The 23,793-nt window shown below is 46.2% G+C and overlaps 1 protein-coding gene across 1 annotated transcript in view; it reads right to left on the bottom strand.

Moving 5' to 3' along the window:
- TRPC6 (transient receptor potential cation channel subfamily C member 6) overlaps positions 1–23,793 on the bottom strand; it is a 98,877-nt gene that overhangs the window by 7,494 nt on the left and 67,590 nt on the right. The window contains exons 3-10 of the mRNA XM_044260167.1: positions 19,782–19,967; positions 17,647–17,811; positions 11,638–11,854; positions 8,748–8,981; positions 6,728–6,992; positions 5,134–5,329; positions 4,181–4,384; positions 2,378–2,452 (exon numbers count right to left, since the gene is read on the bottom strand). Coding sequence (XP_044116102.1) covers positions 2,378–2,452; positions 4,181–4,384; positions 5,134–5,329; positions 6,728–6,992; positions 8,748–8,981; positions 11,638–11,854; positions 17,647–17,811; positions 19,782–19,967 — 1,542 coding nt within the window. The remainder of the gene's footprint in view (positions 1–2,377; positions 2,453–4,180; positions 4,385–5,133; positions 5,330–6,727; positions 6,993–8,747; positions 8,982–11,637; positions 11,855–17,646; positions 17,812–19,781; positions 19,968–23,793) is intronic.

Below are 23,793 nucleotides of genomic sequence, written 5' to 3'. Positions count from 1 at the left end.
GCCCTCAGCAAAGATGCAGTGTTGTCACGTGGCTCTTCCTACTGATTCCATGGAGCGTCTGCACGGCTGCAAAGACAGTGTTGGTGCAGCCTGACCTCTTTAATGCTCAAGGGGTCAGAGAGAAGATCCCGGTGGAATGGAAGCCTGACTGTTCTAGATGTAGACTTTAGTGGGAAAGAAAGCAAAGCCACACACACTGAGTAAGGGAGAATGAACCACGAGAGTTTTGCTTAGTACCTACCAGGGCCAAGCCTGTCCCAGCGATCCGTCTCAGCAACAACAGGCAAAAACAGTTAGAAACACAAATGGCTGCTGTAAAAATCGCTCCCCCAGGAGTACAGTTAACGAATCAAGCAAAAGGAGGTGTGCCCAATTTCTGTTCATCGCAAGCTTACACACCCGGGGAAAGTAAAGTACATAGTTGTGTTACTTCAGGCCTCCAGGAATCAAACACCAAGACCAAGTTAGAAGGATGACATGGATCCGGAATACCGCCTCCAAGAGACCACGGGGAGGAGGGGCAGGAGAGGCAGAAACAGCTTCCGAAACCTGAGGCTTAGCTCACCCGTGAAAGGGCGGAGGGCAAGACGACAGAGAAGGGCAGCCAAGCCGACACAGTGCCGAGTGCGGCGACGGCCCCAGGACGGTCCTGCACCCGCTGCAAATGCTGGGCCTGAGAGCGTGGCCCCGGGGGAAGGCACAGGGGCTGTCTGCCGCTCACAGTTTGAAAGAAGGTACGAGCAGCCCATCTCCACGACTGCACAGGGGCCTCTGGACGGTGAAGCTGAATGAGAACGGACACTCTGCTGATTCACACTTAGGATCGGATACCACAGGCTCAGTGTGGCTCGGAGTCTATTCTCATCCAGGGTTAACATAGGTGCTATTGGTAAGTGTGAGGTCATCCAACCCTTCTTGAAAAGATGTAAAATCCGGGGCGCCTGGGTGGCTCCGTCGGTTGGGTGTCCAACTCTTGGTTTTGGCTTGGGTTGTGATCTCGGGATTGTGGGATCGAGCCCTGTGTCTGGCTCCGTGCTCAGCCTGGGATCTGCTTGAATTCTCTCTCTCTCTCCCTCTTCCCACACCCACCCCACCCCTATGTTCGTGCTCTCTCTCTCTCTCTCCCAAATAAATAAATCTTTTTACAAAATGATATAAAGTGCATTTTTAGATGATTAAAATGATTAAAATAAATTTTAATTTCCTACATTTTTGGAGAGATTACAAAGAAATAGTTATTTGATTTCCAAGATACTATGGTTTCTGTCATAAAGGAAAATGGGCATTGTGATTCCATTGACGTTGCCCGTGTTTGTGCGATGACCTGTTCTCACGCAAGCATCACCACTCAGCACAAGTGGGTCTGCTCTCCACAAAGCATTGCCGACTCCTCCCAACAGGCCGGTGAGATGTGTTCAGCCTTGGCCTCCCTGGTTGACAGATGGGGAAACCGAGGCTCGGGGAAGCACCAGGAGCTACTGTGAGGGGCGGGGGTGCGGGGAGGTCCCAATATTCCAGTATTTAGACCGAAGCCAGATCGATACTTTCGGCGTCCCCGCCTTGTCTGGGGAGGTCACAGATTTAGCTTGAAAACAAAGCAATGGCCTTGGTTCTGGGCATTTGTCCCCACGGGGTGGCTCGTGGCACCCTCCTGAGCGCAGGCAGGGGAGCTGTGGCCTGGTCTGCTCCGTGATGCGGACACACGAAGCTGTCACCCTCGCAGGACTGCAGCAAGCCCCGGAGAACCACGCAGCCTCCACCGGACCAGCCCCACAGCCCCTAGGCCTGAGGGGTCTGGAGGGGAAGGGACACGCAGCCGTCTGCTGCCATTCACTACGTACCCTGCCCTTCTCCCAGTGACATCGTCGGCAATGCCCCTCAGTGACAGGCGTGCGTGTGCCCTACTACACAGACGCCAGAAGGAGGAAGCCCGTGTGCTCACGGTCAGGATCTGAGCCACATTAGAGCTCATGCCCCGGCAAGGCACACTGCTCCCCACCAACCGCGTGGAGGACCGCAGGCCCTGAATTCCCCGACCAGCCACGACAGGTGCGTCCTGGACACCTGCGCTGCTTCGGGACCCTCGTGTCCCCCTCGGTCCCCAGTGAGGTCCTCCACCCTCTCCGTCTGCCTCCTTTCCATCACTGCTGCTGTATTTCACTGCCTGCAAGTACTGGAAGTCTACGTCTAATGTCTGCCTTCAATACACCCCGACCACGTTCAGCTCTCGGTAACAGGTTCTTGGAGGCATAATTAAAATAGTTAACTTCTTTCATGACGGCTACCTGTTTCTTGAAACTGCTTCTAAACATGGGTCCTTTTCTCTGAAAATATAAGCCTGAGATGCAGGACTTTGTATTTTCCAATGTGATCTTACCTGTTTTTTGTCCAGTGGTAATTTTGAAAGGTCTTCGTGACTTCCCAAAATCCCAAATTTCTTTTCTTCATTCCTCTTTCAAAAACAGACAGAAAAAAGTAATGAAACTAAGAATAGATAGTAAAATGAACACAACTGCAAATTCTACACGAAGAATTACAGAACCAACTACAGTCTTTATTCCATATTTTCAAAGCCGCCCGGTCTAACTCGACAGCAAAGTTCAGGAAGAGAAACAAGAGAAGCAGAAGATGGGGAGCCCTCGGAGGCTTCGCCTGCACAACAGGTTCACTCGGGCTGCCGTTCTTTTTCTTTTCCTTTTCTTTTCTTTTTTTTTTTTAATTTATACATTTATGGGGGGAGCAGGGGGAGAGAGAGGGAAAGAACCTCAAGCAAGAGTCAGACACCCAGCTGGCCGAGCCCCCAGCGCCCCTCAGGTTGCAGTTCTAATTACGCCTGTGAAGGCCACACTTGAAAGTGAAGCGAGAGACGCTCCTTGCACCGGCTCACTGGGCTCTAGACATTCGACGCTGGAAGATACAGTAAACGGGGTAGTCTTCCAAAAGTTTCACAATAGCATAATAATAAGGACTCTTAAACATGGCTTTAAAATACTCAAAGCCCTTTCATATATTTATTCGATTTTATCTTTATGATGGATATGAATTCCCATAGGACAGATGGAGAAACTGAAGCTCAGAGAGCCTACTGTTTACTTGAGAGCCCCAAGTGGTGAGTAGCAAAACAGAGCAGAAATTAGAATGTTTCTCTTTTCTCAATCATTTGGCTCAACTGCCCACTCACTGTAGGCAGATCTAAAAACTCCTATTAGTGGTCACCCAGCATTTCCTTGCAGCATTGCTTGCAATGACGGGGAACTCACTACCTCACAAGGCAGCCCCCTCTGTTGGATAGATCTTGTTAGGACAAGTTTGTTTTTACATAGAACTAAAATTGAACTATTTGCAAATTTGCCCATTGCCTCTCTTCCTGTTTTTGAAGAGACAAAAAACAAACAAACGACAAAAAAGAAAATATTTGACTAGGTATACAGCCTAGTCAAAATGGGAGACCTTTCGGGAGACCCAAAGACCTTTACCTTGTTCCCCTTCAGTCCTCCTTCTGGGGATGGAACAGCCAGTTCCTTCCATTCCCCATCCTACAACACCTTAGGCACACCTGTCCCCATGTAGGCCCTTCTCCTCTGAACAAATCTCTCTCTCAGTGCTCCTCCTGGGTGTAGACGACTGTCCCCACCCCGTACACACGTCTGTACAACATCCTGCCTGTGCTCAAAACACTTCAACACGCTGTATGTCTTTCACGGCTCCTTGAGATCGCACTGCCCCACAGGACGGCTGCTCCAACGACTACCCTGCGTCTTTCTCTCTTGAACCACTCAGTGCCAAGCCTAGTCTCCCAGACTGCATGCGAGCAGGTGGTGAGCAGGTGGTCTCTGTTCTTCAGTGTAGAAGCTAAGAGTCTGTCAGATTCCCCCAGGTCGTAACGGGCGGCTGCCACTTCCCCATCCTGTGTGAACTGAAGGTGAGGTAGGGCTGAGGTCAGAGCCACGACGCACACCACAGACGACTCATTATTACGGTTACACTTCACGAATTTCTCCCACATTCTTGTAAGTAGGAAATGAGTGCCTGCTGAACAGACACAAGCCAAAAGACCATGCCAGTTGGGGAATGACTGGACGTGCCCTCATGGACCACTTCCTTTTAAAGGAATGGAATACAGCGGTTTGAATGATCACTGCATTTAAAAATGTAATTTTAAATGATCAAATCAAATTACCTTGTTCATCTCCGCATCCTCCTGGAAACCTTTCTTACGGCCCTGGAACCTCTCAGAAATCCATTTTTTAAGTCTCAGTAAGAGATAAAACAGGGACTTTGGACTTGGCACCAGGTTGAAAGGAACAGGTAGAGTTCTTCCCTCCTCAAAGTAGGAAAACCAAAGCTTGGCCCTTGCAAACTTCCATTCCACATCAGCATCGTCCTACACAAACACACACGACAGCTCAGCAACGAGAGGCATAAACAGAATTACCCAGATTCTTCTAACAGCCTGGAGCTCAATGCCTGTACACACTCCCAAACCCCAAAGACCAGTCCAAGACTTGTCTTCAAGGCTAAAGTTCTACTCAGACACTCTTTCCAAAACCTGTCTGAAATTTTACCAGACTTACAGAACAAAGGATCTCAAAATGTGCATGTGTTTATAAGTACCCTGAAAGATATAAATGTATTATTCTACATTCTAAAAGAAGCCATGAAAAATCATTCACTCTTCTGTTCTGCAGTAGCTCATAAATTTGATGAATTTATTCTGCAGGAGATCACAGATTTGACCAAAATTTCTAGAATCAAAATTTATTCTGTCACTCTAAATCCAAGAAGAGGTCAATTTTGAACATCACTATAAAAAAGATTTGGAGACTAGCGGTGTTTGTAAGCAATAATTTTTTTAAATAATTTATTTTTTTTAAATATATAATGTAAGTAATATTTTTTAAAATAAAATATAAATTCAAGCTGACATAGTATTTCTAAGGTGTTTTTTTTTAAAATAGTGAATCACACATTTCTCCATGCAGAGTTAAAATTTTCTAGCTTACTGACAAGTACATAAAACAGGCAAGAAAAAATGAGGAAAAGGAACACGTGCTTCATCACCATTGCTGAGGCAACACCTGGAATAAGTCAAAACAGGTAGTCGCAGAGCGTACAGATGTACAGAAATTATACCTCAATTTCCTGGAATGAACTGTTGATCATTGCAATTAGCATATTGAGCAAAACAATGACCATCGTGACATTATAGACTCCATAGAGAACATAACCGATGTTTTCAATAAACTTGTGATTGTAGTTGATGACCACCGACTTCACTTCAGAAAGTCCAAAGATCGCCCAGAACAGGGTCTTAAAGCTCTCCTCCACTCTGGGGAAAATAAGGAGAGAAAGCAGTACAGTGTGTGAATGACGGTAATCCCATAATAAGAGTGAGTTGATGTAGCGTCTTTGCGAATCTGCAGATATTCATGAGAAAATCCTTTCCTTTTCTGAACCTGTTTTCTGTACAATGGGTACAGTAACTTTCATTTCCCACAGGGCTGCAGGAATGAAGCTCTCAGCTCAAAACCTGGCATATAATAAGCCCTTAAAAATGCTATTAACGTAACCTCATAACCACAGAGAGCAACACTGAAGCAACCCGGAGCCTTGGCAATGGAAGCGTTAAATGTATTATTTGATAAATATCATACAATTTGTTGGAGTCCTATTACATTTCCTGCTTATCTATACTTCTGCTCGTTTCCAATAAATAGGTAATCATAGTGTTTATGTCTTAAGGAAAATATGACAGTATAAACAAAGACACTATTACCAACATCACTGACGAGTCTTGGGGAGGAATGTCAACACTTTATGGGTAAGTATTGGCCACGGTGAAGCCCCTCGGCTTAGCCAAGCTGCTTTCGTTCTCTGGTAAACTGGACTGGAGAAGATTACGACTAACACTGGACTCTGTTTCAGTCAGCGCTTCTCACTGCAACACGGACGACCTAACAGCTCAGTAATCGACTGTAAGCGTGCTTTAGGAAAACACACTTGCGGCCGTGGTAAATCTAAGTCAAAACCCCCGTCATGGGGTGCCTGGGTGGCTCAGTCGGTTAAGCCTCTGCCTTCAGCTCAGGTCATGATCTCAGGATCCTGGGATCGAGCCCCGCATCAGGCTCTCTGCTCAGCGGGGAGCCTGCTTCCCTCTCTCTCTCTCTGCCTGCCTCTCTGCCTGCTTGTGACCTCTGTCTGTCAAATAAATAAATAAAATCTTAAAAAAAAAAAAATGCTCCCGTCACTACGACAAGCTGGATCTCCTCAGTGATAAGGTGGGTGAGGAAGGTGACCGTCTTCCCAGTCCCCAGGCGTCTCTGACCAGTCAGAGCACAGGGTCCATGCACCGGGGCTGGAGGCCAGGACAAGTGCTCAGGTCCCAGCTTTTCTGCAGGCTTGCGGCTCTGCAAGGTGCAGAGAGTTACTAACTTGTCTGAGCTGCCATTTCTTCTTGTTGTGAAGCAGATCCTAAAATGACGTGAGCGAGGTATTTACCACAGTAACTGGGGCTAACAACACTTGCTAATACCACTACGTACTAGGCAGGTACCTATGTTTTCGAATTCTTCCAATTTATTTAAAAATCCTCTTGTTCTGCTAAAGAGAATGAGATGAGATCTCTTCCAGAACATCAGGGACCACCCCGGGGACACCTATGTGCCCTGCCGAGCTAACAGTTAGTTAATCTACAGTCCCCACCACCCGCGCTCCTGAGATCACCTACGTGGTGAAAGCCTCGTTTTGCTTTGCCCCAATGTAGTAGGAGTAGAGGTTGAACATCCCGATCATGAAGGCCACAAACACCATGATGAAGATGACCATGAACTTGAAGATGTCCTTCACTGTTCGCCCCAGCGATATCTGCAGAGGTCCGAAGCTCTCGTTGGCTGGTAAAATATAAGCTATTCTTGAGAAACTCAGAACTACGGCAATTGCATAAAGACCTTCAGATATGATTTGAGGATCAGAAGGGTCCCACTTGATCCTGGCTAGGAAAGAGGAAAGACAAGAGTTATCCTGAGTTTCCGTAAGTTGTTGACTTAGGGAACTTCTTTTCTGTTAAAGAAACAGACCTACATCAGCAATCAAATATCTGATGGAAAGGTGATCTTTAAGGGTCAAGCATATTGAAGCTTCTGAATTATAAGAAGACAATTCTCCTGATTTGCTGGCAATTTTCCATTAAAATATAGCATTGCAGCTGAGAGCTTGAACTAGGGACTTGGTACCTGCAGAAATTCCTGTGTGTGTGTCTGTCTTTGTGTAAAACTGGTCCAGGTTCTTTAACTTCTCTTACTTTCATTTTCCCACCTTTAAAAATGAGATACTCCCACCTTTAAAAATGAGATACTCCCACTTCCCTCTCTCATCTATTTGAAAATTCAATAAACCAACATATATTTGGCGTTCAGAACACACTTGGCACTACAAGGGGTAGTGTTAATTATTTGACTTTAAACTAAAATCCCACTGTAATGTAATCCAGGGCTTGCAAACTACTGGCAGGTACTCAGCCTACTAGAAACAATCTTTATTGGTTGCTCAAATAACTCTATTTTCCCATAAAAATGTAGCCAGTATTCATTTTTTTTCATTTTTCTGGCATTATTATATTAGGTCATTAAACCCAATGAAACCGTTATGAAGAAAACTGCAAAACAACGTGTTAGAAAGAGGAAAAACAGGATGATATTTGCTTATTTGCTGGGAAATGAAATCAAGAAGGGATACAAGAAAATTAGTGAAAGCACTTTCTTGTTTTATAGTAAGTCTATAAGTACAATGTATAAAGAGACAGCTGTCACATTTAAAAATTCTTCATATTGAAAAAGTGTTGACTGTTAAAATAAACATTAGAAAATACGGATAAAGAGATTTCTACATGATACAGCCAAGAAACTCACAGAGATGCCAGCTGAATGTTAACTGATTTCTTACTGGGCATTAGAAATAAGCATTCAAAAGGGATCTATCGTCCCTACCCCAGGGTTCTTCAAGCAGGGACTTCCCCTAAGCACCCCCCAAATCTGTTTCCATCCCTGTCTCCCCTTCCTCCTGGGGGGGAGGGGGAATACTTCCCGTGGTTGCTACCCAGGGAGGTGGTAACTGAGCATACTGAGCTCAGCTCTGTCCTCCTTTCCCGGAGATTCTCGTCCGCTCCTCTGTGAAGGCATCTCACACCATCTCACACCTGCTGCTCTGTCCACCGCTATCTAGAGACCCAAAGATGCATCGGCCTCATTCTGGGGGCTCAGTACTAGCTTGTCCACCCTGAACTTGATCAGCACTAGAGGTTGGGATCTGGCCTTCTAGCTTTCTGTTTGTTTCCCCTCGAGTTGAAAGCCTGGTTGGGGAACAGCCGTGTGACTTACAAGGAGCCATCTGGGGATCCCACTGGTCCCTCGTGGCTGCATAGTTTAGTGCCTTAAATGGAAGGGATACTCACACGTGTGCTGCCTTGGAAAGACACAAAAAAAAACAATCAAAGACATAAGACAGGCATTCGCAATGGCAGTGCACCAACTGGTCCGCGAGAGAACGCGACAGGGTTCTCGGGATCCAGAGGTCTCCAGCCAGGAGGAAGACCACAGGCAGGAGAGAGCACGCTCCTTCAGACACAGACACTTCCGAAGAAGCCAGGAACTCTGTGAGAACTGAGTAGTGACCGAACTCCGACTGACTCGCTTTCATCAGAAATCTGTGCATTTTTATTAACTGACATTGACTGTGCACTCCAAACTCACCCAAATTGTAATATTTCACATTTTCTCCCAATGTGACTTTGGTCAAGTCCTTCAGAGTATCATTTGCATCAATGATGCGCTGGGCTTTAGAAGCATGCCAAAATGCCATGAATCTTGCAATGAACGATGCCGCAAAGATGGCCAACATACCAAAGTCAAGCATGTTCCACAACTCAAACAAGTACTCCTTGGGGCCTTCTGTCCAAATCTCTTTACATTCGGCCCATATCATGCCTGCATTGGAAAGGGTTGAAAATAGATCCAATTCAATTTCAGTCCAGGCTTCGCTCTTCCATAAAACAAAATAAGTTTGAAAGGTCTCAGCCTCCCATTCGAAACCCTCCAAGCCAGGCCACAGGCCACCCATCCAAGCCTGCCTCCCGTGTCCCCACAGGTGTCAGTCCAGCCATCGCAGCGGATGGCTAGAAGACAAGCGGACAGAGCCCGAGAGTGCTCTAACCACAATCTTCACTCCTTTACGACTTGAGTAGCCCCACACCCAGCATGGAGCCCAACTCGGGTGTGAACTCATAACCTTGAGATCAAGACCTAAGCTGACGTCAGCGACGGAGTCACCCAGGCCCCATCAAACGACGATCTTTAATCCATTGATTCTACACATATAAGCGTATTTAAAGATGTTCGGGGGCACCTGCAGGGGAGATACGCTGACTGCCTGCTCAGTGGGAGTCTGCCTCTCCCTCTGCTCCTCCCCCAGCTTGAGCCCACTCAGGCTCTCTCCCTCTCAAATAAATAAATAAAATCTTAAATAAATAAATAAATAAATAAATGAAAATTTAAAACATCTAAGCTGGACACTTTGAGCCACTCAGGCATCCCTGAAAGTAATGTATGACTCTTAAGGAAAAGCTTAATAATCATAATTATCAGGAATGTATTAAACATACATTTCTAGGTGCCAAGCACTGTTAGGGGCCGCGTTTATACCAACACACACACCAAAGCCGGCACGTGGGCCGTTAGCTTGATGACAAACAGGCCGCATCCGAGGGACCGTTCTTATTTTACATAAACGCTCAGTGAAATGTCACACTTGTCCTAGTTGGGTGGTATCCGGTCACTGCCAGGCATATCTCATATCTCAAAAGAACTCGCAGCAGATCAGGCTCTGCTTCCTTCCCTCAGGCGATGTGGTGCCGGGCCTCCCAGTACTTCGTGGCCATCTTCTCCGGAAAACCCCACCCGCGCTCCAAGGGCCCCACAACCGGACCTGCTCCTCAGCTCCCCCCCTCCCGTCCCGCCCCTGGAGCGCAGCCGCCCCCCAGCACTCCCAGGTGCGGTCCACGCAGCCCCTCTGTGCGCAGTGAAGCCCGCGCAGGACCCGAGTCCCCGCCCTCAGCCCACTCGGTGCGGAGGTGGCCGCGGTGCTCTCTCACCTCCGGACTCACCCGCCTCTCAGCTGCTGTGACCTCGCTAAGACGCGCTGGCGTCCCGTCCCCGGCGCTGAAAGCCACGCGGGCCACCTCACCACCCCACCTACCGCCCCCCACTTCCGAGGCACCTGCGCTCCGCTCCACGGAGGCTCCGCCGGACACGCACCTGCGCTCCAGCAGGGGGAGGGGCCGGGGTAGGCACGGAGCTCCGCGGGGAGGGAGGGCACCGCTCTAGACACGCACCTGCGCTCCGGGACTTGGGGGTGCTAGCGCGGGGAGGGTGGGCTGTGAGGGTGGGAGGGCGCCTCCGGGACACACATCTGAGCTCCAGCGGGGCCGCCACCTGACCTTTCAGCTGTGCCAGGGGCCGTCCTAGCTCCACAGCTTCCCATGCAACCTTTCGAGGACTTGTAGTGCCTTTAGTCCCCCAACACTCAGTCTGGTGACACTGCCGTATCTCCAAAGTCTTAGATGGAAGGTACTGTCCAGGGAGGCCTGCTCTGCCCTGCCTACACCCTCCTCACTCAGACCTAGATGCTCCGTCTGTGTATGCTCATGTTCCCCTAACACCACCTCAGGTAGTGGTCACGTGGGTTTCAGCGATAAATTTACATGTCGACCTGACCCCCGTTAACTTCCGTCCTGCAAGGGCGCTCTCTAGTCACCTGGGGACCCTCCTCACCTAACAAAGGAGCCACCTAACTACTGAATTGTTTCATTCACAAACATACGATTGAAATACCTTCTCCTTTGCATTATATTTAACAACAAGTACGATTGATTCCAATAACAAGCAGCACAGGACCTAAGCCTTCTCTCTGCTTCAGTGACCGGGTGGGGGGTCTCAGACAAACACTAGGACACAGACGTCAGTGTCATGTTACAGACTGCAGAACTGTGGGATCTGATGTATGGAAAGTGCTTCCAGCAGGTCTGTACATAATAGCTGTTCAATAAATCCAATTACTGGAGCACCTGGGTGGCTCAGTGGGTTAAGGCCTCTGCCTTCGGCTCAGGTCATGATCCCAGGGTCCTGGGATGGAGCCCCGTATCGGGCTCTCTACTCAGCAGGGAGCCTGCTTCCTCCTCTCTCTCTGCCTGCCTCTCTGTCTACTTGTGATCTCTGTCAAATAAATAAATAAAATCTTAAAATAAATAAATAAATCCTATTACTAAATCTCAACATAAAATCATGTGGCTGTTTTTAAATGCGAAGTCCCAGCTCTCCCAAAATACCAACAGCATTACTTCTTCCCTGGCCAGATTTCTATCCTACTGTTTTCTTCCGGGTTTTTCTTGGAAACTTAAGGAGCCTGTGGTGTGTGAGAAGACTGTGCCCCTGGTAATGACCGCAGGATAACCGCACGCAAACAACACACAGGAAATCCTGGTGTGTGGTGGCCTGTGTCACACGGGGTGCATCTGCGCACCTGACGTGCGAAGGGCTCAGCCTCTGCCAAGGCCACACGCCCACACAGACGATGACCCGTCTTTACCTACGACCCAGGAGATAATAAGCATCTCCATCCACGAGAAGCAGGAGGTCTTCATCCTGAACAGCTGTTTCGCATTATCCGTGCTGGTCTCATTGGGACGGAGTGTGGTGCCTTCGAATCTGTCAGCCGCGTTCATGACGAGCAATCCCAGGAAGATGGTGAAGGAGGCAGCGTGTGCCACGAACTTCATGAACGGTCCCCGCATAATCTTCCCCATCTGCCACAACGCACAGCGAAAGAGAATCTTAGCTTTGTTCCCTTCACTTGGCAAAACACACACGCATACACCTGAGAATCTGTATCTGTGCATCCCAGCGCTCTCCTAAGACAATCGTGTGTATTTATAGAACCGGTGAACGGATAAAAATCCTTTATGCTGTTTGAAAATGTTGGTCCCATCCCTCATCTACGTAGGCTGATGCTTTGGATTTATAATTCAGTGAGTTCACTTTCCTCTTAATGGATACTTAAGTTCTTAAAATACTACCTAACTCTGACAGTATATTTTACAACCAAGGACAGCATAGTGTCATCACTGCTCACGAACACCAGACTCATTCCATGGGCCTGGGGTGTCGAGGAGCAGCAGTGATGGTCAGGAGTGGAATCGGCTCAGCGCTGGCCCATGTCTGTCCTGCCTGCTGTCCTCACGGGCAGCTGTCAGCAGCCCGGGCAGGCGCTGGGGAGGCTGCGGGGCTGGTGTCCTGCTAACCGGAGAAGCAGCCTGAGCACCAGGACCCCAAAGACAGGCAGCTCCCATGAGGTACTCGGAACAAGGTCCCGGAACGAGGCTGGATTTAAAGCCCAACAAGGGAACTTTAGGTCCAGGTTCACTCCCTCATGAGCTAAGTGGCAGCAAGTGAAAGTCCTAAATGATGTGAAAATCAGGCTCTTTGTGGGAAGCACGGAGGCAGCTGGAGCTCCTGGGGTCCCAGCACAGGATGAGTCTGTGTGTGCAATGCACAAATCCTTGGGGCCAGGGGGACGGTTTGGGTCCGGGATGAGTCTCCAGGGCTCTGCATCTCCCCCCCCAATGCTGAACAACTCAGTATGTATGTGTGGTTTTCTGAGGAGACGGCTTATGGTTTTCCACAGATTTTCAATTGAATGTGTTACAACAGAAAAGTGTGTAATTTATAGCACCGCCAACACCTGGTTAGCACGCTTCTGTGCCAGGTATGATCCCAGTGTTGTACTCTGTCCACTCACGTCACCGTGACCACAGTCTGAGGGCAGGTGCCACTAAAACGTGTGTAGACGATGAAGAACCAGAGGATGGGCAGTCCAGAAACCGGCCGAGATGTCACACCGCTCCTGAGCAGTGGGGCTGGAATCCGAAAGCAGGCATTGCTGCTCACAGTTAATGCTTCTATGTGGTTCACAAACAATTGCCTGTTTTTTTCATTAAAGTAGACAGAGGGGCGCCTGGGTGGCTCAGTGGGTTTAAGCCGCTGCCTTATGCTCCGGTCACGATCTCAGGTCCTGAATCAAGTCCCGCATCGGGCTCTCCACCCAGCAGGGAGCCTGCTTCCCCCTCTCTCTCTGCCTGCCTCTCTGCCTGCTTGTGATCTCTGTCAGATAAATAAATAAAATCTTTTTAAAAAATAAATGAAGTTTCTTTGAGGGAAAAAAAGAAAGTGCTTCTCCTATGGGAAAAAAGCTAAATGCTGTGGCAATGTTCTCTGTTCCTACAGACCTTACTTGTCCATGTTTTCCAAAATCATAAATGTTAAAGCTGAAATACATCATAGTTGAGTCTCTTCTCTCTTTTTTAACAAATATTTTATTTATTTGTTTGAGAGAAAGAGCACGAGAGAGCATGTGAGTGAGGATGAACGGGGGGTGGGGCAGAGGGGGAAGCAGGCTCCCCGTGAGCAGGGATCCTGACATGGGGCTCGATCCCAGGACCCTGAGGTCATGACCTGAGCCCAAGGCAGAGGCTTCACTGACTGAACCACCAGGCACCCTAGTCTCTTCTCTCTTGACACTGAGAATCTTACTCCAGGCAGAGTGTGAGGGTGGGTGTGAGTTTCAAGTATTATCTCCGTCTGTCTGTCCAGACCTGGCTCGGTAGCTTTAGGCCAACGGATCCACAGAATTAGGTACACCTAGACAGAGGCAAAGCCAATGCAAAGTTCCTTGTAAAACTCTGCCACACAAGTGTCTAAAAATCATACTTCCGTAGAAGGCTCATTAGCTTGAATCAAAGAGTATTTTTTTGGGGCGCCTGGGTGGCTCAGTGGGTTAAGCCGCTGCCTTTGGCTCAGGTCATGATCCCAGGGTCCTGGAATCGAGTCCCGCATCGGGCTCTCTGCTCAGCCGGGAGCCTGCTTCCTTCTCTCTCTCTCTGCCTGCCTCTTTGCCTGCTTGTGATCTCTCTCTGCCAAATAAGTAAATAAAATCTTTAAAAAAAAAAAAGAGTATTTTTTTTGGGGGGGTGTTTTTAGAGATCCTGTTCAGATGGAGCCTCATAAGGGTGAAGCGAGAACACGTGCATGACAAGGTAGGTTTGATGTTCTTTTGCCTCTGGTCCTGAACCACGTTTCTGTAAAAATGTGAACTCTTTAAAGGTTGGGGATAAAAATAGGGCTGAGAACAAAGCTGCCTACGGGGGGGGGGGGCGGCGCAGGGCGCAGGGCTCTGGGACGAGAGCTGGACTGTCCTGTCCCTCAGGGCGGAACGTGAGACTCCTGCCCGGCTGCTCCGGCCGGTGGGGCCCCTCTTGGTTGGACTCAGGAAAGGGAGAGGAGACTCAAACCAGGCACCTTTGCTGCCTATGAAACGTGCTAGTTTAAAGGCAAAAAAAAGCAAACAAATACAAAACAAATAAGAATTTGATTGGCAGGAAACTGACATGGTGTGTTTGGATGTTCATAACCCTCTATTTCTTTTCTTTCTTTTTAAGATTTGTTTAATTAGAGACAGAGAAAGAGTGCAAGTGGGGAGGGGAGCAGAGGGAGAGAATGTCCAGCGACTCGCGGCTGAGCCCATGGGGCTCGATCTCACCACCCCGAGATCGCAACCTGAGTGCAAGCAAGAGTCTGACGCCCAGCCGACTGCGCCACCCCGCTCCCCATGCCCTCTGTTTCTTACTACAGATCATTGAGAGCCGTGTGTCTCTTTAAACTAAGGGAGATTTTGGCACCATTCAGTGGATTTTAGGAATTGAAATGAGTTACCCATTTTAGTAAAATCTGTCATCTATACATGCTCAGCTGTAAACAGATTTCTAAAAATAAGAAACTGTAAAGAAGGTAACTGACACACCTGACCCTTTCCTGAGGGTAACTGCTGGAAGAGATACTTGGCTTTGGATATTGTATATTATATTTTCTCCAGTATCTACAGATGACGAAACACCTAACGGCCAGGCGCCCACAGGAACAGAAAAGGTTGAAGCAATGGCTGAGTGACCTGCATCGCCCAGCATGATACCCTCTAGCTCCGGCCACGTCGCTGCGAATGGCAAGGCTCTTCCTGATGGCTGCACGGTACCTATCCCACCGTAAGCAGGACAAGTCAGCCAGAGGACGACAAATACCATGTGATCTCACCCAGACGTGGAATTTAAGAAACAAAACAGATGAAAAGAGGGGAAGGGAGGGAAAATAAAATAGGATGAAATCAGAGAGGGAGACAAACCATAAAAGACCCTTAATTGTAGGAAACAAACTGAGGGTTGCTGGGAGGGAAGAGGTGGGGGAGGGGGTGGCTGGGGGACGGGTATTAAGAAGGGCACACGGTGTGATGACCCCGGGGGTCGTATCCAAGTGATGAATCACTGACTTCTACCTCTGAAACCAATAATAAGCTCTATGTTAATTAATTACATTTAAATAAAACATATTTTTAAAAGGTTGACGCTAGCTTAAGCTAAAATAACTTGAGGTCATGACATGACCTCTTTTTATTGTAATGAGCATAAAACTATTTGGGTTATGGTGGAAAAAGAAAACAAGTAAAGAAAAAACTTTCTGCAAGAAGAAATCAGACTTGAGGAAAGAAAACCAACCTTACACGGACACAGGGACACTGTCAAGGTGCACAGCCTGTGGGCTGATCTGGCTTGATTCTCATGGGTGTGCTGGAAACTGCTTAGTATTGAAAGTGGTATTTTTTTTTTCCTAAAGGAGCTCCACGCCCAGTACAGGGTTTGAACTCACACCCCTAAGATCATGACCTGAGCTGAAATCCAGAGTTGGATACTTAACCCACTGAGCCACCCTGGTGCCCCTAGTATTTAAAACAGTATTTTAAATAAAAGCATTAATACAGCTTAAGCAAATATTCCCCCATAACCTGTAAATGTTTATATTCATTGTTAAGGGGAAGACTGTGAAAACCATCTTGTTCATCATGCTTCAAAGGCTAAATAATGGGCGGGAAAACAGACTTCAGTTTAAAAAAACACCTCAACCGTGTCCTTTAATTTGATTATTTGCCTCGGGGCTCATAAATGAGGATGGAGAGCAGATGCCAAAGAAGAAACATGACCAGGGAAGAAGAAATAGTAAAGGAAATCGGGTTAATGAGGATTCAGTCAAAAATCTAAGAAACTGTAAGAACTGACAACAGATGCCTTCTGGAAGGCATCAGGTGCTGGACCCCCTGGGATGCACATGGAGAAGGACAGTCATTCCGTTTGGAAAGATACTACAATTGAGCTGACCACAGAGTCATCGGGGAATGAGGGTGATTCCGGGCACCCCCGCCCGGGGGCCACAAGGATGATTCAGAATCTCTGTTTCAGACTGAAATCTGTCATCTCTATGACAAAGGGAAGAACAGAAAAATTACAGCTTTCTAGAAAATCTGTGTTACTAATTTCTCATTCTAGTAAATCTCTTTCTTTTCATCATTTATGTTTTACTTATAAAAGCTCAACTTGGGGGCCTTCTATGTTTTAAGGGAAATGACAGATTTTGCCCCCAGGAAGAATCTGTTCCCAGCAGTTCCCATCGTGGCACTAGAAGGAACCTGGTCACTCCCCCTGTGCAGGAAGCTGGCACCAGCGGTCACCAGGACCCACTTGGAAAGGTCCCTGCAAGCTAACGCAGCGATTGTGTGACTAAGTAACAAGAAGACATCACGCTGGCCATGGAGACACAGGTGTTTGGATCCACCTGCTGCAGGTGTTTGAAAACGAGCTCGCCATGTCAAGAACAGCGAGGATCCGAATGACATTTCTACACGGCACATGGACGGCCCGAGAGACGTCTTAGCCACAGAGCCGTAGAATTATTAGTCTGACTCTCAGAGCTGAGACTTAGCCATTCCAGAAATGTGGCTTCAAAAACACGAGTATGACTGTTGTTAACGCAGGACAGAATCCTGTGCCTGTTCCCGCAACGATGACAGGGCAATTGTGTTCCAGACCGAACTGTCACACTCAGGAAAGGGGGTCCACTCCAACATGGGCTTTCCACCAAAGTCTGGGCAGATGGATTTTGCTGTCCTGTTAGAGTGTATTCTGTCCCTAAAATAAATATTCTTCGCTGCCACAAGCGTCACATTAGTGTTTGTCTGATTGTTCTTTATTTAAAATAAGATTTATCTGGTCATGGTAACCAAAATAAATACAAGAAAAAGAACTTTCATCTCAAACTTTGCCAGCAGATGAATAAAAGACAAGAAAAGTATCTTTTAGGATTGTATTTGAGATAGCTGTGCATGCATACTATGACCCCATTAAATTTAATAGCAATGTATGAACCGACGCGCCTCCAGAGGAGATGGAAAGGAAATGCACTCAACAGTGACTCCGTCTTCTTTCTCGACCCAGCTGTGGTGGGATTACGGGTTAATTTTCCATCACTTTCCCCCTCTATCTCCTATAGCAAATAGATGTTATTTTTGTAATATTAAAAACATTAATATTATTTCAGCCCAGCTGTGGCTTCCATGAGATTTTCTTGTAGGAGAGAAAATTTCCCCTGCCAGGCTGGCCCGGACCTGCACAGAGGGACAGATCTGCGGGGGACGGCGCACGGGCAGGCTTCGCAGACATACCTTGCTGCACGGGGCAAACCAGTAGATAAGGGCCAGGAAGGGCAATCCCACGGCCACCGCGAGGACCACCAGAAACTTCACCGCCATCGTCTGCTGCCGTAGACCGGACAGGTTCTCGTACCAGATGGACAGAAGCTGCTGCTGACAGTTTGGATGAGCTACAAACTAGCAAGGGAGACAGCGTGGTTAGAGAAAAGTTCAGGAACCCCTTTCCTGGGTTCTAGTATCACGTTCTGTGATCTCCCGTGAAAAATACCATTGGAGAAAGAATAAACGTGAAGCACCCAGTTAACAGACATCAAGCAAGGCAGCAGGAGGTTCTAATAGGTATTACGTCAATTTGAGGATTCCAATTTATCAAACTCTTTCTTTATGACTAACGGGCTTTCTTTGGAAGCACAGAAAAAACTCTGAAATTTAATATTATAAAAAGAGTCATCGACGCTGAGCACAAGGACCCTTACATGTCTTTTCCCGTCTTGAAAGAGTGATGCCAAGATCTTACTGGCCCAGATGTTTAGATACTGTTATTTATTTGTTTAAATACTTTTTTTAAAAAAGCACACCACAGGGCACCTGGGCGGCTGGCTTCAGCTCAGGTGATGATCGCTGGGTCCCGGCTTCCAGTCCGGCTCAGCGGGGAGCCTGCTTATCCCTCTGCCTCTGCGGCTGCCCCTGCTCGTGCTCTCTCTTTCTCTCTCTCTCTCTTAAATACATAAATAAAATCTTTTAAAAAGTAAAAATAAGAAAGCAGGCCACCTTTTCCACACTGACCTACAGGGCTACACCTGTTTACCCCCATTGGTATATGGGTCTGTTTCTGGACTACGTATTCTATACCATTGATGTATTTTTATTCCTGTGCCATAAACTCTTTCAATTGAGAAAACTTTATAATTAAATTCTACTTGTTATCTTTCAGAATTTTTTTCTCACATATTTATTTTTATAAATGAATGCCACATGTGACAGAAGGCAACATTATGTGATAGACAAAAAACAATAATGTGAAATAAAAATTGATTTAAAAAAATTGAAAAGTTAGATAAAGGAACTACTGACACTTAAGGATGACTAACCTTGAAGGTAATTAAAACATGATACAATGTTTATCTTCTCAGAATGGTAAGATTTAACAACACACATCTTGAGTATAAAAAAAATAAGCCTTCTGATACACCACCGGCATGTATATAAACTGGCACACTTTCTGTGAAGGGAAACTTAGCAAATATTTTGAATTAACAAAAACCTGAAAGAAAAAAATAAACTCTCTGATAGTAAGCTGATTAAATGGAACCATAATATATCAACACAGCCTTTGAAAAGATGAGATGGAGGTTTATTGACTGAGATGTGCAGATGTCCAAGATACAAATTTGTGGAGAGAAATATAATAGGGATTAACTACTCTCCATTAAGAATTGGGAATATAGAGTGGTACCTGGTGGATTCAGTCCCTGCAACACGTGACTCTTGATCTTGGGGCCATTAGTTCAAGTACTATAGTAGGTATAGAAATTACTTAAAAGTAAAATCCTAAAAAAAAAAGTTGTGAAGGGAAAAAGGAAAAAGCATGTCTATACTGCTTTACCATAAGCATGTATGATTTTTATTAGACTACTTTATTATGTAATAAAAAATCCATACAGACTTTTTTTATAGAATTTATCCTTAAAAACTGATTTTTTCAAGATATTTAACTTAAGAAAGCAATCATGAATGTGGGCACTCCATTAAGACCAAGACTGAAAGTACCCCACAAATAACATTGGAAGGATGGAGGGCTTAGGTCCTGGAACACATCAACAGATGGGAAATGGAACTGGGTCTTAAACACTGATGTTCCTCCCCTATAACCAATACCTTATAATCTGGACACAAGCAATCATTTTTATTTCATTGGTTAAGTAAAAGGAAAGCAGCAATCATGACATAAATAAGTAGATTTCAAAGACGGGCAAGTACAGTAGGTTCAATGACTCACAGCTAGGCTCTTTGGATTACAGAGGACTTCCCCTGTGCACCTATAGATTAGAAAAACTCAGCCCAAGGTAATCATGGCGGCCCTTCATCCTGACGCAGCACCAAGGAAAATGGAAATGATGTAAATGTGGCATCAGGCCTGGTCTTACTTTTTTTACTTCATATTTAATGGCAAGTTTTAAGCGGCTGAGATTTGGACGAGCGTGATCTCCCCCACTGTGGCGCACATCAGCATCCCCGTTCAGGATGGCCTCTACTTCTTCCGTATTTCTGCACAGATCAAGGAGTCCAACAACAAAGTCTTTGCACTGCATTGACAGCTTTTTGTAGTCATTCTAGGACAGACAAAGCAGAACAAATATCAGTAAGGGAGAAGTAGCACATGTGCTGTGCTACCGACTGGAATTTATCAGGGACTTGACTGTGTGTAGAGAAAACAAATGGGAAAATTCTATCTTTAGGTTTACTATTCTTTTAATGTGCATTAATTGCTGTGCTGCTGAGTAATTTCTGAACTATCTTAGCATCATAAAGATCTTCTTCGTATCCAAAGAAAGGAGATTTTTAAAACATAATCCAAGCTATGGAAAAGTCATGTACTCTGCCAAACTCTGTGGGGGGGTTCAGGAAAGATACAAAGTAAGCAACTTCCCACCAGCCTGATCATACTACTTTGCATACATAGTATCTCTTATGTTCACGACCTCATCAGCAAGGACATAACCCACATCTGAAAGATCTTTGGAAGATCTTGTAAACCCGGTTGGTAAACTTGAGAAACACAGGACATTTGGACAGGCTCCAGAGAAAAACAAATATATGTCATTTATCTATTTAATACATTGTTACTGAGGAACTAAACCAAAATCAGGGTCAAAAGACAAGATCTAATACAAACTCTGAAAATCAAGATTCTTTTCTTTGGAGAAAAGGAAATTTAAGAATATTTTTTGTTTTAATTTATTACTGATGGCCTAATATTATGTTGGGAAGATTTAAAAAGTTTAGATAATATTCAAACGTCAAAAATTCATATCTTGAAAACATACTCAACATTACTATTCATCAGAAAAATGCAAGTCAAAACCACAATGAGACACCACCTTACATCTGTGAGAATGGCTAAAACCGCAAAACCAAGAAACAATGTGTTGCCAAGAATGTAGAAAAAAGGGAACTTGCATGCACTGTTGGCAATGTTGGGAATACAAATTGGTACAGATGCTATGGAAAACAGTCTGCAGGCTTCTCAAAAAAGTAAGGGACTCCTGGGGGGCTCAGTGGGTTAAGGGAGCGATTCTTGGTTTTAGCTCAGGTCATGATCTCAGGGTCATGGGATCGAGCCCCTTGTCAGGCTCTGAGCTCAGAGGGAGTCTGCTTGAAATTCTCTCCCTCTGCTCTTCCCCCTGCTCTAACATGTGTGTGCATGCCCCCCTCAACATAAAGAAATAATTCTTTAAAAAAAAATTAAAAATAGAAATACCATAGGATCTAGTAATGCCACTACTGGATGTTTACCCAGAGAAAAGCAAATACAGTAATTTGAAAAGACACATGCACCCCTTGATTTTAGCGGTGTTATTTACAGTAGTTATTTACAGTGTGTAAGTGGGGTAAGTGCCCGCGAGTGGTGAATGGATGAAGAAGGGGTGTATACACCCCCATGGAATATTACTCTGCCATGAAAAAGAATGAGATTTCGCCGTTTAGGGTATTCCGCTAAATGAAATAAGTCCAACAGTGAAAGACAAACACTCCTATGTTAAATCTAAGAGTCAAAACAAGCAGAAACAGACCCATCAACAGAGAACAGACTGGCAATCGCCAGAGGAGAGAGGGAGAGGCTGGGCAAAATGGGGGGAGGGGACTGGAGGTCAGGCTTCCAGTTCCGGAACGAACAGTTCACAGGAGGAAGAGCACAGCACAGGGAGCACAGTCAGTGTCGTGCAATAACGTTGTGCGGTGACAGATGGCAGTACGAGGAGCGGACTTGCCCAACCACTGTGTGGCATGCCTGAAACTAATGGGACACTGTCTGTCAACGACGCCTCAATTAAAAAAAACCTCAAATTTATATACACTGACATCTGCATTCAGGTCTTTCTAATACGTCCTCCCTATTTTTTCTCTTCCTTGAAAAGAGACCATTTATAGCCCCATGTTCCTCAAGAAAACCTATTAACCAGGCTTGTTGCCCTGCAAAAGGATTCCATTTTCTCCCGTCATCTTCACAGTCGCCTCATTTACTTTGGTTAGATAATGTGTCCAAGATCCTGCAGACACTTAGTATCAAAATCGGGCTTTAATTCCTGCTCTGTTTGGCCCCCAAATTCCCTGCCTTGAAGAATTCTGTCACTTTGTCTCTTGTTTGTAGAAGGCATTTCTGTTTTGATCTTTGAAGATGTGGGAAGCAAGGAATACAACTCCCATCTTGCACCTCAAAGCTCTGAGGTCCCCTGACGTCCCACAGCCTGAGTGGCAGAGTTCACTGTTGGAGCCACAGCTTTGCCGCTTGTCTCCTTCATCCTGAAACCACTGGTGTGCTTGGGACGGGCAGACCCCTAAGAACCAGGAGAGGAAGACGCTGGACTACAAGTGGCGCCAGATGTTAGTCAGCAGGTAATATTTGGGGGAAGTCTGCATGTGCGAGGCAGCTCCTCGGGCTCCTGTCTGGGAACCCTGCCAAGCAGCTTCCTTTCCAGGTTAGTGACATCTACACATGACACGTTGCTAACCGCAGGTGCAGACGGGCTCTCTAAGGGCAGCTTGATACAATGAACTATGCTTAACTGAGAATGGCTTGTGCTACTTCCAGACTGTCTGACTACCAGGTCAGAGAGTCTACGAAGTCACAAGGAAACAGCTTTACCCCTTTCATGCAATAGTCAGTCAGGGCCCTGGGGACAGATTAGGAAGGACGCAAGCGCTTATGTTTCCCAGACCCATACCAAGTAGAGTGGCTAGGGGCTGGGACTTTTATACTTGAATAAACCTGTAATCAAACCACAGATCCTCCTTTGTTAGCTGGTGACCTCGGATAGGGTAGAACCATTCTACGAAGTACATGTTACTGTTATTCCCGTTTTGCTAGTGAGAAAACCGAGGTTTGGTGAGATTAAACAAGTGTTCAACTACATGTGCAAAGTGCTTAGCTTGGTGTTCAGCATTGAGCAAGCATTCAGGAAAACACAGTTATTTTATTTCATTTCATCAAAGGAAAGATATGGGGCACCTGCGTGGCTCTGTTGGTTAAGAATCCAGCTCTTGGTTTTGGGTCCTTGGATCGAGTCCCACATTCAGGCTCCCTGCTCAGCAGGGAGTCTGCTTCTCACTCTCCCTCTGTCCCTGTTTCTGCTTGTGCGCTCCCTCTCTCTCTCTCTCTCAAATAAGTAAATATTTTTTTAAAAAGAAGGCACTATGCAGGCATCAAAAAAATAAAATGAAATCTTGCCATTTATGAAAATGTGGATGGAACTAAGGGTATCATGCTAAGCAAAATAAGTCAATCAGAGAAAGACAATTATCATAGGTTCTCTCTGATAAGAGGAAATTGAGAGGCAGGGTCGGGGGTCGTGGGAGGAAGGGAGGGAAAAATAAAACAAGATGAAACCAGAGAGGGAGACAAACCATAAGAGACTCTTAATCTCATGAAACAAACTGAGGGTTGCTGGGGAGGGGGGGTTAGGGAGAGGGTGGCCGGGTGATGGACACTGGGGGGGCATGTGCTACGGTGAGTGCTGTGAAGTGTGTAAGCCTGATGATTCACAGACCCGTACCCCTGGGGCAAATAATACACTCTATGTTAATAAAAATTTTTTTTTTAATTAAAAAAGACAAGATCTGAAAAGAGCCTTCCCTGACATTTGCAAATACCCATGCGGCTGCAGGTAAACGTCAGTGCATCTAGTGTATCTCACAGGTAGCCCTCAGGTCCTGGATGAACCCCTCGACCTCTTAAAGACAAACATGTAAGGCTCAAAATCGATGCTGCCTAGAATTTCAAGCACCGCGGGTACAATCAGACATTAAAAGCAGAGTGTGGGGCAGCGCTGCTCAGCAGGAAGCGCGTCCGCTGGAAAGCTGCATGTGAGAGCTCCGTGCTCTTTGTTCATGATCAGCTCTAAAGGGTTTCCGGGTCACTGCTAATTCTCAATCACACGA

This window comes from Neovison vison, chromosome 7 (genome assembly GCF_020171115.1).
Source record: "Neovison vison isolate M4711 chromosome 7, ASM_NN_V1, whole genome shotgun sequence".
Lineage (NCBI taxonomy): Eukaryota > Metazoa > Chordata > Mammalia > Carnivora > Mustelidae > Neogale > Neogale vison.
Note: the sequence above shows the minus strand (reverse complement) of the source record. Positions and strands in the feature narration are given on the sequence as shown.